Source organism: Typopeltis vanoorti, chromosome 18, assembly GCF_054136105.1.
Source record: "Typopeltis vanoorti isolate ZY-2024b chromosome 18, IOZ_Tvanoo_1.0, whole genome shotgun sequence".
NCBI lineage: Eukaryota > Metazoa > Arthropoda > Arachnida > Uropygi > Thelyphonidae > Typopeltis > Typopeltis vanoorti.
The window spans coordinates 57,017,464-57,032,409 of record NC_143566.1 but is presented as its reverse complement, the minus strand read 5'-3'; the positions used below and the strand labels follow the sequence as shown (position 1 = coordinate 57,032,409).

Sequence of the window (14,946 nt, the reverse complement as noted above, 5' to 3'; positions counted from 1 at the left end):
CTGCAAAAACAAGGTTTCTTTAGCAGTTTTAATTTGTATGGATGTGAATTTGTATACAAATTCACATCCAGAAAATCTAAAATGACATTTCAATCACTTCAAATGTTTCATCTTGATATCCACAGATTTGCTTCCTGTTTTGCACTGTTGAAAATGTACCAAAAAAAAAAAAAAACTTGCTATTTTCAGACATTTTACACATGCAGATTTTCAAGAATGAACAATTTATAGCACCCAACCTCTTTCCCAAACACCCAATCCACTTATGAATATTTTAGTTCTTGAATTTCATTATGTGCAACAGAATGTTTAGTCTTGTAATCTCTTCTCCCTTTTTCTATCATACTAGCACATGTTAATCAGCATATGCATATTTCAAGAATATTAAAAAAAAAAGTATATTTATACTGTTATCCTTGAAGTGAGATATGGAAAATTATTTCTAAAGACGAGTAATTTCAATAAAAATTAGCTGGACACAAGCAATCTCCTTTATAACACCTGTTTTAATGTTGCAGCATTCTGTCCAGTTTTAAAAGAAAATGTCATTCAAGTATGGGAATAAGAATTTTAAAAAAAAATTCACCTTTAATATAAATTTAAACTTCTGGATCAAAAACATTGAATCTTTGATGTCACTATGTCAAATCATTTCAGCTGTGGTGCACACATGTAAAGTTAATGTGCAAGCATTAACTGTTGAACATTCTAGAATTCTTGTAAGCAACCAGTATAGTAATCTCTCAAAGTAAGCTAATTCTGGATGGAAGCTATGAATAAGCTTAATGAAGCCCTGGATTAACTGTTATAACCTATTCATATTAGGTTTATATGAAAAATTACCAGGCCATAAACACATCTTGCTTGCTTCTGTTAATGTGCTGTCAATCTAACATAAGTATTCTAAGTAATAAGTGTCAAAAAAAAGGTGGCACATAGCTGCAATGAACTTCATCTATTCCATTAATATTCATACAAGACATTCATTGGCAAGTGAGTGGAGAGCAGATACTATACTTTGCCAACCATACTAGTGTTACCCTAAATTTTTTTTTTAATGCTAAAGATTTGATCTGCATTTTTATATGTATAAATGACTTACACTTGCTATCTCTCAGCTACTTTTACACATAGCTGTTACATTTTTTCCCTTCCCTTTAAAGCATTCTTTGAAATTAAACACACAAATGAGTTTGTATCAAATTTGCACAAAACTCCTTGAAATTACTTAGAACAAAACCATCAAAAATAGAAGGTTCTTCACATATCCCAGGGTATAATAAGATACTAATGAAAACTGGTCAACAAAATCACTTCATAAGCAACCCAACCAGACATTATGTATCATATCTAAGACACATTTGCACCAAATTCTGTTTTCTCTACATGCTTTTTCTTGCTAACACCTTTTGCACACAAAAGGGCCACGTAGATGAAATGGGCAAATGACAAAGCGATCTGTTTGTAGGAAGCTCTTTTTGTGAAGGAGAAGAAAGTTGCAAACGTGCATGTCTTGTAATGTCTCGGACATCATTTAGATGATTTCATATAGGGAAGAATTAGTGAGATTGTCAGAGCATGAAGACAGATTTTTGGTTATAATAGCAAAGCATATATCAACATCAATACACACACCATAGCTGGTCAACTCCATTCAAATACAGGTATGCAGATATTGTAACAAGCTGTGACATGTAGGCGTAACACCTGAAAGCTGCTGAGGTCGTGGTATGGGGAGGTATTATGCTTAACGGACAGACCAAGCTGCAAGTGCTGGAAAAAGGGACTGACTGGTGAATGATATTGCAACAAAGTTCTTCAGCATCATGCTCAACTTATTTGGTGGTAGTGTAGACAAAGAATTCACAATACACAAGCAGTGGACACTTCTGAAGACAGGATATTAATTGAATCAAAATCAATTGCTGCTTCTCCAGTAAATAAGGCCTTGCTCAAAAGGAACAGGGCAGTTTGCCTCAAGAACTGAAATCACTTGGTATGTTGTGAGAGCTGCATTGCAGTTCAGGATGGACATATTCCACACACTCTATATAGTTTTCTGTATATTAATTCCTTAACTACATTCTTAGAAAATTTGTAATTTTTATAAAAATGTATTGCAATTTGTACGAAATTTATAACTTTTGTGTAATATAATTAGTAGGTTGGCAATAAATTTACATTGACATTTGGCTGTAACCATTAAAATTTTTATACAGGTAAATGTGTAGTTTGTCCTCGGCTTTTGGACACCAACATATTTCCCATCTTTTCGATACTTGTATGTGAAGCGAAAAAAATTACGAAAAAAAAAGTTCCATGCTATATATATCCTGTGGAACAAATGTCTTTTTTATAATGTGGTACACTGCTTGGAAAGAAGTCAAAGGACACCGCAATGTGAAAAACAATGGTGCCTACCTTAATACGTAGGACCTTTCACTGCAATATCTGCAGCAGTTCTACAGGACAATTTCCACAAGCATATAATAAATAGCAGTCAAGGGGAATTGTGGACCATTCTTGAATTTTGCCCACTCCCCAATGCTGTAGTTCATCCCACAGATGTTAGGGATGAAATCAGGGCACTGTGGAGGCCAGTCAAGTGTAGTGATGCCCATGTCCAAAAAAACATTCAGTTACAGCAGCAGCATCATGCCACATTGCATTTTCTTGTTGAAAGAGATAATGATCAGTTCCATAGAAATGTCACAAAGTAAGAAGCAATTGCATTGGCTAGACTGTTCAGATACCCTTCAGAGTTCATTGGTCTTGGCACCACAAACAGGTCTAAGACCATACCTTCACATCGCCACCTCCAAATTTCATAGACTAACACCAAGTATCTACTACACCCACCCTGTCTATACTCAGAGGGTATAGCATGATTTGTCCCTCTACAACACAGCTTTCACTTCCACGTCCCACTATATATACGCTCTTTGCACCACCAAAAGATGCTGAATGTTGATTCAGGTAATGTGGAGCTTGCATGTTGGCAGCCGAGTTCTGAATGTTATGGTGCAGATTCATGTTCCAGTATCGATGCCCAGAACACCTCATTCAGCATGTTGGCCAACAAAAGGCAGTTTTTACATATCCTTCATAGCACCATACTGCCATGTTCAGTGAGGTGTCCACTGTGGGTAGCACTTGCAGCTGATTTCCCCACACTTTCATCTCATTGATTGTTTACTTGGGATGACCAATTTGGTAAACAGTTAGGCCTGCACAATGGTATTCTGTCACAATGCCATTACACCCAAACACAGTTGGCACTGACTTGGGAGCATGTTCCTTCAATTTATAGACTATGAACACGTGACTTGTCACAAGGCACAATACATCTTGCCCATAGGGATATCCATAGAATTCTTTCTGAGCAGTGTATGTATGAAAGTGATGTGTACCCCTGATATATTCCTTAAGACTTCATTATGATATATCATAATGAAGACTTAAGCATCAAAGTCCTTGCTGCTTTTATAAAATATAACCTCCCTATTTTTTTTCAATTACTCTAATTCATCATGACAAGTTATTACAACCTGATCATCAATTCAGAGGAATTACTGCTTATACTAATGTGGGGAGTAAATTACAGCTAATTTACTGTAAATTCGAACTGCAAATTTTGTGATTTATGTATGAAGTGCAAAACAAAACAACACAGAATTATTAAATCACTGAATTTTATTTCAGTATCTTCATTCCTGTAAGGGAAAAAAAAAAGAAGTATTAGAATTCTGCCAATTATAAGATTACAATTTAAAATTTTCAAGCATCAGTGAGTTAGGAAATTAAAAGCACCTGCATAAATTCTAAAGTGTTAGTTGCATTAACATGGACTAGAAATAATTTCCATTAATGAAACACAATATAGGTCTAAATTACCTCTGCAGCTCAGTCAAGTATAGATGAAGCCCTTTGGTCAGAAAGACTTGGGTTCGATTCCCATCCATGATGGGAGGAACCTTTATCCTCTTGACTAAAGGTGAGTTAGTCAGTCTCATATGGAAGGTCCCCCCCCACACACACACACAAAATAACCCAAAGTTTTTTGTCCCACAAAACAGACAAACTGGCTGTGTGAACACACAGCCATGAATGCTTACGACAATATGTGGAAGAGATATGATCCTCATCATCACATGTAACACCCATAATTAACCACGAGCCATATCATGGTAGTCAACCTCCTAGATAGATGGCACTTGCTGTAGTAAAAAGTTAATTTTGATATGGAGAATGTTATCTATACACAAAATTTTGAAACATGTTCTGCTTTTAACTGTATATATACTTAGCAAAGTGTGCAATATGAATTTCTTTACCATATATATATATATATATAACCTCTTGGGAGTGCATAAAAATGTGCAGCCCCTAACTCAAATATCAGTAATAAACTAGGCAGATACAAGTTTCACATGATATTTTCCTACAGTTGGAAAATATTAAAATTCCTCTATTGTTTTAAACTTACTTAGAAGAATCTCCATCTAGATTTGCTTGCAAATCTAAAGGTGTTTAAAAAAAAAATCTAATGTAACAATCATCTAACAGTCGATGATTCATGATGTAAATAAACTAGTAAGGATTTAAGAGAAAATTCCAAAGTTCTGACAAATCTGATGAGATCAACTTTCATTTCAAATAGACATGTTGTGCTGCAAAAATGCAGTATGAAATAATGGAGATAGTTACATAACCAACTACTGACCATTCTTAAGAATTCCCCACACAGAAACTCCATTTATGACATTATCCAGCAGATCAAGCTTCATCACTTGCAACTACAGGCTAGAAGCTCTCCTGAACCAATTTAGAACTAGTCCTAGGAAATATATATAAATATATACACACACACAGATTTCAATTGATCTACTACTTAGAGAAACAATACTTACACCACTGAAAAATTCAAGAAATTTCAGCAGGTGCTTAGCATTATAAACTAAAGTAGCACAAAATTTCCATACAGTCACTAACTCCAAGATACTTTTGAATGGCAAAAGGTCCAGAATGAAAATATTTTCACTATCTCACAGAAATGTAGTCACATAATAAAAAATAAAATACATTATTCAACCCATTTTACAATTTCAGTGAATTTTGAAACATGTTCTGCTTTTAATTGTATATACTTAGCAAAGTATGCAATATGAATTGCATTAATATATTCTTCTTCTCTTCCATCCAAGACAGGTTAAGTCTTCTCTATTCCTTACTGTTTGAAAGTTCTTTATGTTCTGCATCAATTTCAGCCTGGTAATTCTTGGTCTTCTTTTTTCAGTTGGAAATGTATTGATTAGAACATTAGGAAGTCTGCCTGCATCCATGCATAGTGTGGCCAAACCATCTCAGTTGTTTTCTAATTTTTTCTATTATTGTCTTTTTATACAAAAACTCTTGTCTGACTGAAGTTTGTTTTCTTTTCTATCAACTTGTTCTATTTATTTTTCTTAAGCATTTCATTTCAAATGCCAGCAGTTTTTTTTCTTTTAACTGTCCATGCTTCTGCTCCATAGATGACTGTTGGTATAATTATTGATTCATATGTTAATATATTACCATATATTAAAAAAAAAAACACCTTTTTCAAGAATAAAACACAAAATGGATATGGAAAAGTCCAAATGGAAAAACTAGTGAAGTTGACCACCCTCAGCAATAAGAAAAACATCTTTCAAGACTGCTGTTATAAACAGCTTCAACATTGGAAGTGACAATTGTATGGTATGCAATAAAATCCAAATAAACTGCCAAAAAGAAAGAAAATATTTCAAAGATCAAAGTAAAACATACACGTACACAAATTCACATTAAAAAAAGATATATTCCAACATGAACTAAACAATAGATTTAAACATCTTAATACATTAAATTGTGCAAAACGATCAGAAAACGTATTACAGAAGAAATAAAATTATTTTCTTTATGCTTGAAGAAAAATGATATACTAAGAACATGGAAGGCTACCCTAATTCTGATACATAAAAAAGTGAGGTAGAAGACTTAATCAATTACTGAACTATCAGTGGCTTACAAAGTGTTAGTCTTAGCTCATAGGCTTTGTGCAACTCTAGACCTAGCACAACCAAAAGAACAGGCAGGCTTTCGAAGGGGCTTTAGTGCAATGGACCATATTCAAGTTGTACAGATTATTGAACGGTGTAATGAATATCAATTATCACTGTCTTGGTTTTATTGACTATGAGAAAGCCTTTGATTCACTTAAAACTTGTGCAATACTTAAAGCATTACAAAACCAACAAGTGGAGGAGCCATACATCAAGAGCATCAAATCAGTGCCATAGCAGCAATTCATTTCAATGGAAACATCTCTACTGTGGAAATATACAGGTATAAGACAGGGTGACACAATATCTGCAAAATTATTCACAGCGTGCCTAGAAATATTCAAACTTCTTGATTGGGAAGGGTCTTTAGATAAATGGAAGATATTTAAGCCATTTACGCTTTTCAAATGAGTTATCTTTACTTCAACTTCGCATGAATTACAGACTTGTATCCATGAATTCCAAATTGCTAGCAAAACAGCTGGCCTAAAGATAAACCTAAAGAAGACCAAAGTTATGGTCAATACCTATATCCAACCAGAAATAATAAAAATCAATAATGAAGAAATTAAAAAAGTTGATGACTACATATACTTAAGACAACAGATATCAATAGAACAAAACATCATGGACGAAATTAAAAGGTGCACGATGCTTGGGTGGAAAGCATTTGGAAAATACATTCAATATTCAAAAGCCAAGTACCATTATGCCTGAAGAGAAGTTTTTTAACCAGTGTATTCTTCCTATACTGACATATGACTCAGAAACATGGACACTGAATGCAAAGGAAATTCAATAATTAAGAACAACACAATTGTATGGTATCACAAAAGGAATACATGGATAAGAAATCAACCCAAAGTCTCTGACATCATAGGAAGAGTGAAAACATCTGAAGGGGCAATGGGCTGGGCATATTGCTCGAAAACAAGGTCAACGATGGACAAAAGAAGTACTGGATCGGATTCCACAAGAGGAAAAACGATCATGACGCAGACCTAAATCACGATGGACTGATGATATCAGATTTTCAGGAATGACATGGACAGTTTTGGAGTAATCTTGGGAATGCCTTGATCCAACAGTGGATTGACAACAGCTGATAATGATGATTTAAAAAAAAAAAAAACTATGCTTCCTGAATAATTTTTTAATCAGTTTTCTGGTCCTATTTACACCTAGCCATGGAGCCTACTAATTAAACAATCAAAAAATAGCCTTAATCTGTTTGATTAGTACAATCAGAAATTGTTATCAAATTCCTGCCATGTACCCATGGGGTGTACAGGATATGATAGTACTACATGAAAAAATTATATCATTACTAACTTCTTATCTACAATTTTCCTCCAAATCAGCCTGTTACTTGTCAAGACTCCAACATTATCAGATCTTATATTTCTATCGTCTAAGGCACTTTGTACCATATCAATCCACCTATATCTTGGTCTTCCTCTGGGTCGTTTTCCTGCCAACCTGGTAGAGAACACTTGTTTTGCTAATCTTTCCTTGCCCATTCTGTTTAAATGAACCATACGACCTGAGATTAGCTCTGCTAAAGCATTCCTGGATGCAGACAATGTCAAGGTCTTTCCTAATATCCTCATTTTTAATATGATATTGCCATTGATGCCATCTGTTCACGCCTCTAATCTTTCTCAGGACTCTCATATCTGGTCTCTAGTCTTTGGTCAAGTGTTTTACTTCTGACCCAGCTCTCAGATCCATAAGTTAAAACTGGTTTGAACACTGTCTTGTATACTAATTTAGTGTTCCGACTGATTTCTCTCTTATTCCATATGAATTTATTCAATTGACTTCCTACCATACCATCTTTGCTGATTCTGTTATCTATTTCCATATTTAATTTACCATCTTCAGTAAAAATCGTGCCTAAGTAGCTGAAATGTTTTACTTGTTCCACAGGTTCTCCATTCACAACACAGTTGACATTTTCAACAATTCTGCCTATTTTCATTGTCTTTGTCTTTTTATTGCTGACCTTCATACCATATCTATTACAACAGCTATTCAATTTAGTCAGAGAATCTTGCAGACTTGTAGCAGATTTATTTAGAAGTATAACATCATCCGCATAAAGCAAAGAGCTGACATTAACATCTCCAATTTTGATATCATGTTTAATACCACTTTCCTTCATAATGTGATCCATATAGATAATGAATAACAGAGGGGATGACGTACATCCTTGTCTCGCACCATATTTAACATTAAACCATCTTCCTGTACTTACAACTCAAATAAAGACTAAGTATTGCTTGATATAATGCCCCATTGACACAATATAACTGCAGCGTATTGAATAGCTTCTCCCTTGGCACCTTGTCATATCCCTTTTCCAAATCAAAAAAACTTAAATACAGATCTTTGTTATATTCCCATGCTTTCTCGACTAATTGTCGTAAAGTGAAGATCTGATCCTGACAGCCTCTGTTTGGCCTGAATCCAACTTATTCTTCAATTCCCAAGCTTTACTTCCACAATTCTTCTCAACCGTTTCTCAAGTATACTTGCATAGATCTTGCCAGGAACACTCAGGAGGGAAATACCTCTGTAATTCTCACATTCAGTTTTATTTCCCTTTTTATATATGGGTACTATGAGAGCTCTACTCCAATCATCAGGAATTTGTTCCTCTGTCCAGGCTTTCTGAAGTATGCAATGCAGCCACTGTAAGACTCTTATACCACCATACTTCAGCATTTCTGGTCGAATATCATCTACTCCAGCTGCCTTTCCACATTTCAAGCCTTTGATGGCTTTTTCTACTTCAAGTATGGATATGTATTCCTGCCTGCATGCCTGGTCAGTGTTTTTTACCACTGTGCTGTCTTTACTGCTTGCTTCATTTAGCAGTTTTTCAAAGTAATTACTCCATACTTCAAGGATATCTTTTTCTCCCGTTTTCATGTCACCTTTATCATCTCTAATCCCTTTTACAGCACTCTTTCCTCCATTCTTAAGCTTCTTCAACAACCTCCAGAATATTTTGCCACCTTCTTGATATTTTTTTTCTATATTCTTGCCAAAATCCTGCCATTAGCTAGTTTTACAGTGTTTAGCATTCTTGCATTTGTCTCTATATTCTCTAAGAGCACAAGCTGACTTATTTGACAGGAACTTTTGATATGCTTTCTTCTTTTCCTTCACTGCCACTTTAACTTCCTGTGTCCACCAGGGAGTTCTGATTTTTCTATCTTTGCAGACAACCTCACCACATGCCTCTCTGGTTGAATCAGTGTTTTCTTGAAGGCTTGCCACTGAATCTCCAAGGTTTGGTTCCTGTTCTCAAACTCATGTTGTACCATCATTTTTTTTATTTTGGTTTAACTAATAAGAATACAATTTGGTCGGCTAAATCCCAAATTGCCAGCCCATCCTCGTTCGTTCAGTATCCAAGTAGATACCCAACAGGGTGCACCACGAGAAGGTGAGGATTGGACATTAGGTCAGAAGCCCTGGTCGGTTCTCCGCATTCCTTTAAAGGCTATGTGGAGGTCTCCTCTCAGTTATACAGCTTCGACCCTTAAGCACCCCTCAGAAATTGTTTTTAAATCCAAAATTCTTTAAAATTTTAATTTTACATTTATCCTCAAGAGTTAGAGACAAATTTATCAGTTATGTTCCACTTGATCAGTGTACAACATCCAAAATGAATGTGACAATGGTTCAAAGAGGCTATTATTATGGCATGTTGTCTGACCTGACAAAGCATGACAACTTTGTCTGGAATTCATTCATGCACATTAAAATTTGAAACAAAAAAGATGGTTCCCACTGCAAGAGTCAGTAATTAGAAAAGTAGAACTTTGCTCAATGTATAATCACATCACTGAAATTTCTTGCATTAGTCATTTTATAATAATTTAAGTTGCTGAATGTAAATCAATAAATGACAAGAAAAATAATTTTTATTTGTAATTTCCTACTCTAGTGTTTTTAGTCCTCATTATGACAGGGTCCCATTCCAACAATCGGAAACTGCTAAATAACAATGTTATGTTAATTGTTAACATGTCTAATTGCTGAAATGCGTAGGTTTGTTATTTTAACTAATGCACTGTTTTACAGTTAAACAGTGTTTCTGCAGATTTATCAGTAAATTAGTAATGCATGGAGAGCCAGAGTAATTAGATAATCAACAGGTAATTCCTTAATACACACCAGATGTATAATTTAGAGATTCAAGGAATAAGGTTAAGGAGGTGGGCATCTTTAACCAATTTAGTCTGTAAATGTTACCTTCTTTCTGTATAAATTTCACTGTAGCAAGCACTTGCAGCTTACATCATTCTGTCTGCTTTGCTAATCTCCCCAACTTGAGATCTATTCCTTCAAACAACCAAACTACTTTATTAACAGAGGCAAAAGCCTCTGGTATTTTTTCCTCCCACTGTAAACTCAACTTTGTGTTTCTTTTTGCAACTTTCCATAGGTCCAGCTTCACAAGATCTGACAGGTATTCTTCCACAGCTTCAAAAAAAAAAAAAAATGTACCGCATCTTCAATATCAGCCTTTAGCTAGTACATTGTTTTATCACTTATCTTTTGTAAAACTTGCTCATATCCTGTGAATATATGAACATATATTTTAACAGCTTGTTCCAAAATCATTCATACATCTGTAAGATATAAGGGGGACCAGAAAGTAATCAACTATTTTTAATAGGTCATTTTCAGCTGATTGTCTTTTCTTAAATAACACATAAAAGCTTCCCAAGATAAGCTTACAGTAACAAGTAATGTAATAAAATCTAGTACTAGTAAAATTTATAAGAAACTAATTATGTTAAGTTAAAACATCAGAAGGTTTCTTATACATATAATGAAGCTGCATATCACTACAGCATTTTATGTATATAATAAAATTATATGATCAATGAAAATTTCCCAAGGATGCAAGTAAGATACTTACATCTGGAACTTCTAGTTCTCCGTCATTAATTTTATCTATTACATCATGTGGATGGCATCCATCTATGGTACAGCCAACAGATTGGCAAGTTCCAAGAATTTCTTTCACTGTCCCTTCTAACCTACGAGCCATGGAACGAGCTCTCATAGTTCGAGCAATGGTGATGATATCATCAAATGACAAATTGCCACTGTGTTTTACTGTAAAAAAAACCTCCACATTTAATCTAATGGACAAGCTTAGGTGTTGAACAGTATTAGAATACTAAACCAACTAAATTATAAAAAATGATGTTTATTAACTGGCTTATATATCGCTGGATTTCAAACCAGCACCAGAGCACATTACATGTTATAGTTAACATGTGGCAATGGGCAAGTGAAACAATTCAAATTCAAACAGACAAAAGTTCTAATTAGATGCCTACTGAACCATAGTTCAGAGAGCCACTTACCTCACTGCAACATCTATACAAGAAAAATGTCCTTGTAAAAAGAAGTATTACAGCTATTAGGAGTTGATCTAAGTCCCTCAAGTTTATTGGTAAATCAATGCAACCATACTTGTTGCATTATGTTACAAGTCAGCCATGCTTAATAACCATGGCTGACTCCTCTGACTTGTAACAACTTCTATAAAGAACTGTCATTCTCTTTCATATAATCATGTGTGAAAGGGTATCCAAAGCAGTCTGCCAGTCCAGACTTGCCATAATGGTTGCAAATGTATCTTTTGTTCTCCAAGATCTTAATATATCTTCCTGTCTGTCCATAGTAGGCCAAGTCACAATCACATGGAACTTCATACTCTCCAGGATATGCTAGGATAGTAACTTTGATCCCCTCTCCCTTAGGAGAATGGATCAGAGTTGCTAATTTAACATGTGGTGCAAAGGTTATATTTTATTAGTACATTGGTTATCTTTTCAGATGTACCTTGGGAATAGGAATAATGAAGTTTTGTTCTTGTGTTTGTGGAGAGAGAGAGAGAGAGAAAAAAAGTGTTTTATCTAATTTGTAGGCCAGGAAAGTATGGCAAAGTTCTTCAAGTGGAAAGAGCTGCATCATTGGAATAAATAGCCCCAGCCTTGTGTTTTAAGAATACCATACTGTTAGACTGGATAATGTGATTGTTTATGTAGATATCTTCCTTGTGTGTGCATGGATTTTCTATATAAGGAAAAAATCTATATCAATCATATATTAGCATGTGTTAGCTATAATATGCTCTGAAGATACTGGTTTTAAATCCAGGGAAATTTAAGTCAGTTAAAATATCTTTTTTTTATTTTAGTTGGTTTGGTGTTCTAATAACGTTAAAGCAAGTGATGAATTTCACATATAAGAGAATATATGTACATCTCAATCAGTGTGCAAAGTCTATGACAGACTTGACCATGGTTCAGAGAGGCATTTACTATCTCACTGCAACATCTGAACAAGAAATATGTCCTTGTTAATATGAATGCAATGATAAATTTTATTATATCATTTTTGGATGATAACACATAATTAGTCAACATTATAAAAAAGACTTCTAATTTTCATCTAAAAATTAAACATTGTCAAAACTCTTTCCTACCAACCCTTTCCCTTATCACAAACTGATAAATATAGACTTAAATTTCCATAATTCAGCTAGATGTAAAATGTAATTTTAACTTTTATGCAAATCATTTTCATGTAACTACTGTGGATGTTTACACTATTTTAGTAATTTGCATCCAAATTCCTTAAAAACTAATAACTTTGGGCTCTAGAGAGAGAAAGAGAGAGGAAAAAAAAAAAATTAAAGAGTATAATAAATAACCACTGTGCCAAAGAAAATCAATAATTTATAATTTATTTTATGATTTCCAATAAATTATTTATATTCTTTGAGAAGAGGCTAAGAAAAATTGCAGAAGAAAAACAGAACAAGATGAATTTTCACTTAACAAATTTTTTTTCAGAAATTTATTTCTTAAAAAAAAAACTGATATCGCACATGTGTGATATCTACTAGTGATAAGAGAGAAGAACCAAAAGAACCAGAACACGATTATTGAATTAAATGAAGTTTGAAGATTGGGCTACAAATAAATATGGGCAAATCAAAATAAATCAAAGACAAATTAAAATAGTGAGTCCATACAAATATTTAAAACAAATCATTACAAACAACCATAAACTTGATAGAGAAATTTAAGTTAGAATAACAACAGGATAGAAAGTTTTTAACCATTATAGATATATTTAAAAACAATTCACCAAACTGTCTAAAAAGAAAGATCTAAAGCCGTTGTGTACACCCAACAATGACCCATGATCGTGAAAACCTAGAGCCTGACTAAAACATCCAGAAAAACTGAAAACACTACAAAACATAGAAAGAACCATTTTCAAAATAAAGATAAAAAGAATAATATTTGGATAAGGAAGCAGAAGGTAATAGACATTGTATCAGTAACAAAAGGCAAATGGAACTGGGTAAGACATAATGTCTGACAACAGATGAACAAACAATAACCAAGTGGACACCAAGAATTGGTTATCAGAAATCAGGTAGACCAGGAGTGAGATGGGATGATGAGATAAGATGTTATAGTACAGATATGTACAAGTTTGGCAAACACAGAAGAAGAATTCGTCTGGCAACAAACTGAAGAATCCTATTGATGATAATGACACACATTTTTGCATATACATCAAGCAGGTGTTTAGAACAGGTGCATTTATTCAGATACTATGCTTGGCACTACAATAAAACTTTTGTTTACGTGTATGCTGTATATTTAATGTACCATATTTAGTGATACAATCAAACTGCTTGTTTGTCTTGCTTCTGCAATATAGTGTATTGGGTATGGAATGTTTTTGATGTTATAAGAATATTTTTATTCTAGTCTTCAAAAGGAAAGAATAGTATGTAAAAATGCATCTATTCTTGAAGAAAAATTTCATGTGTTAAAAGTGGGCTGTATTGGTTGATCTTCAACAAAAAACTTGCATAATTAATGCAGGATTTGCAAAAGGGTGGATAATTCTGGTGATCAGAAAATATTTATGTATATACCCTCATATAAAGTGTATACAGATCAGTAAATAAAAGAAAATTCTTAGAAAAAATCAAGCAAAATAAATCATCATCATGCACGTCAAGGATTTAGGCCTAGCATGGCCTGTTCCGGCTTTAGAAATCATCGTTGAATCTTTTAAGGACGTCCTGGTTTTCTTTTTCCTAATGGCTTGTACGTTAAGGCTTGTTTTGGTAAAAATAAATAAAACTGAAATAAACAATCACAAGCACAGCAAATTGTACAAGATTTGCTGCTCCATATATTCCTGCCATACCTATATGAATCACCTGACCAACATTAGTTGATTAGATTAGCCCTTCCTTATAATTATTTACTGAGTTACAAGATAAATGCATATAGAAGCTGTTTAATTTAATATTGGTTTAGTTATTTATATTTCAAACATTTCTCTCTCTCTCTCTCTCATACTTTTTTTTAAAATTATGCCCATCATATCCAATACTTATTGGATGCATACATATCACAGCTGTAAAAAAATTAATTTATTTGTTCAATAAAACATTGTTATTCATAGCTGTTCTCTTGCCCCTATTACTGCCATTCTCACATGGCTCAATGTTAGTTCAGATTTACACCTTTTGTCCTAATTATTTTCTAAATACACCCTAAAACAGCCATTCTCCTATCCACAAATCTGATTACAGTCAAAGAACCCATGTCCACAGATATACCAACAAGAAATGCCCCACAAAGAGATAGACCTTTTTTTAAAGTTTAGGATAGACAAAGAACATTGCATCATAGGAAATCAAAATTAGTAATATATTTCACCCAACATTACATTCACAGAAACAGACCATTAATTATGTTCAAAAAAAATGAATAACAAGTCATAATTCACGTAC

At 33.9% G+C, this 14,946-nt stretch overlaps 1 protein-coding gene across 3 annotated transcripts in view; it reads right to left on the bottom strand.

The window, feature by feature from the left end:
* LOC150096689 (large ribosomal subunit protein uL11-like) overlaps nucleotides 1–14,946 on the bottom strand; it is a 37,850-nt gene that overhangs the window by 39 nt on the left and 22,865 nt on the right. Inside the window, exons 4-5 of one of the 3 annotated variants that reach the window (XM_090408214.1) lie at nucleotides 11,023–11,222; nucleotides 3,587–3,713 (exon numbers count right to left, since the gene is read on the bottom strand). In XM_090408214.1, the coding sequence (XP_090264340.1) occupies nucleotides 3,708–3,713; nucleotides 11,023–11,222 (206 nt within the window). In that variant the 3' untranslated portion in view covers nucleotides 3,587–3,707. Of the gene's footprint in view, nucleotides 1–3,586; nucleotides 3,714–6,554; nucleotides 6,582–11,022; nucleotides 11,223–14,946 lie in introns of those variants that run through there. The other 2 variants (XM_090408213.1, XM_090408212.1) reach the window with 2 other exon arrangements.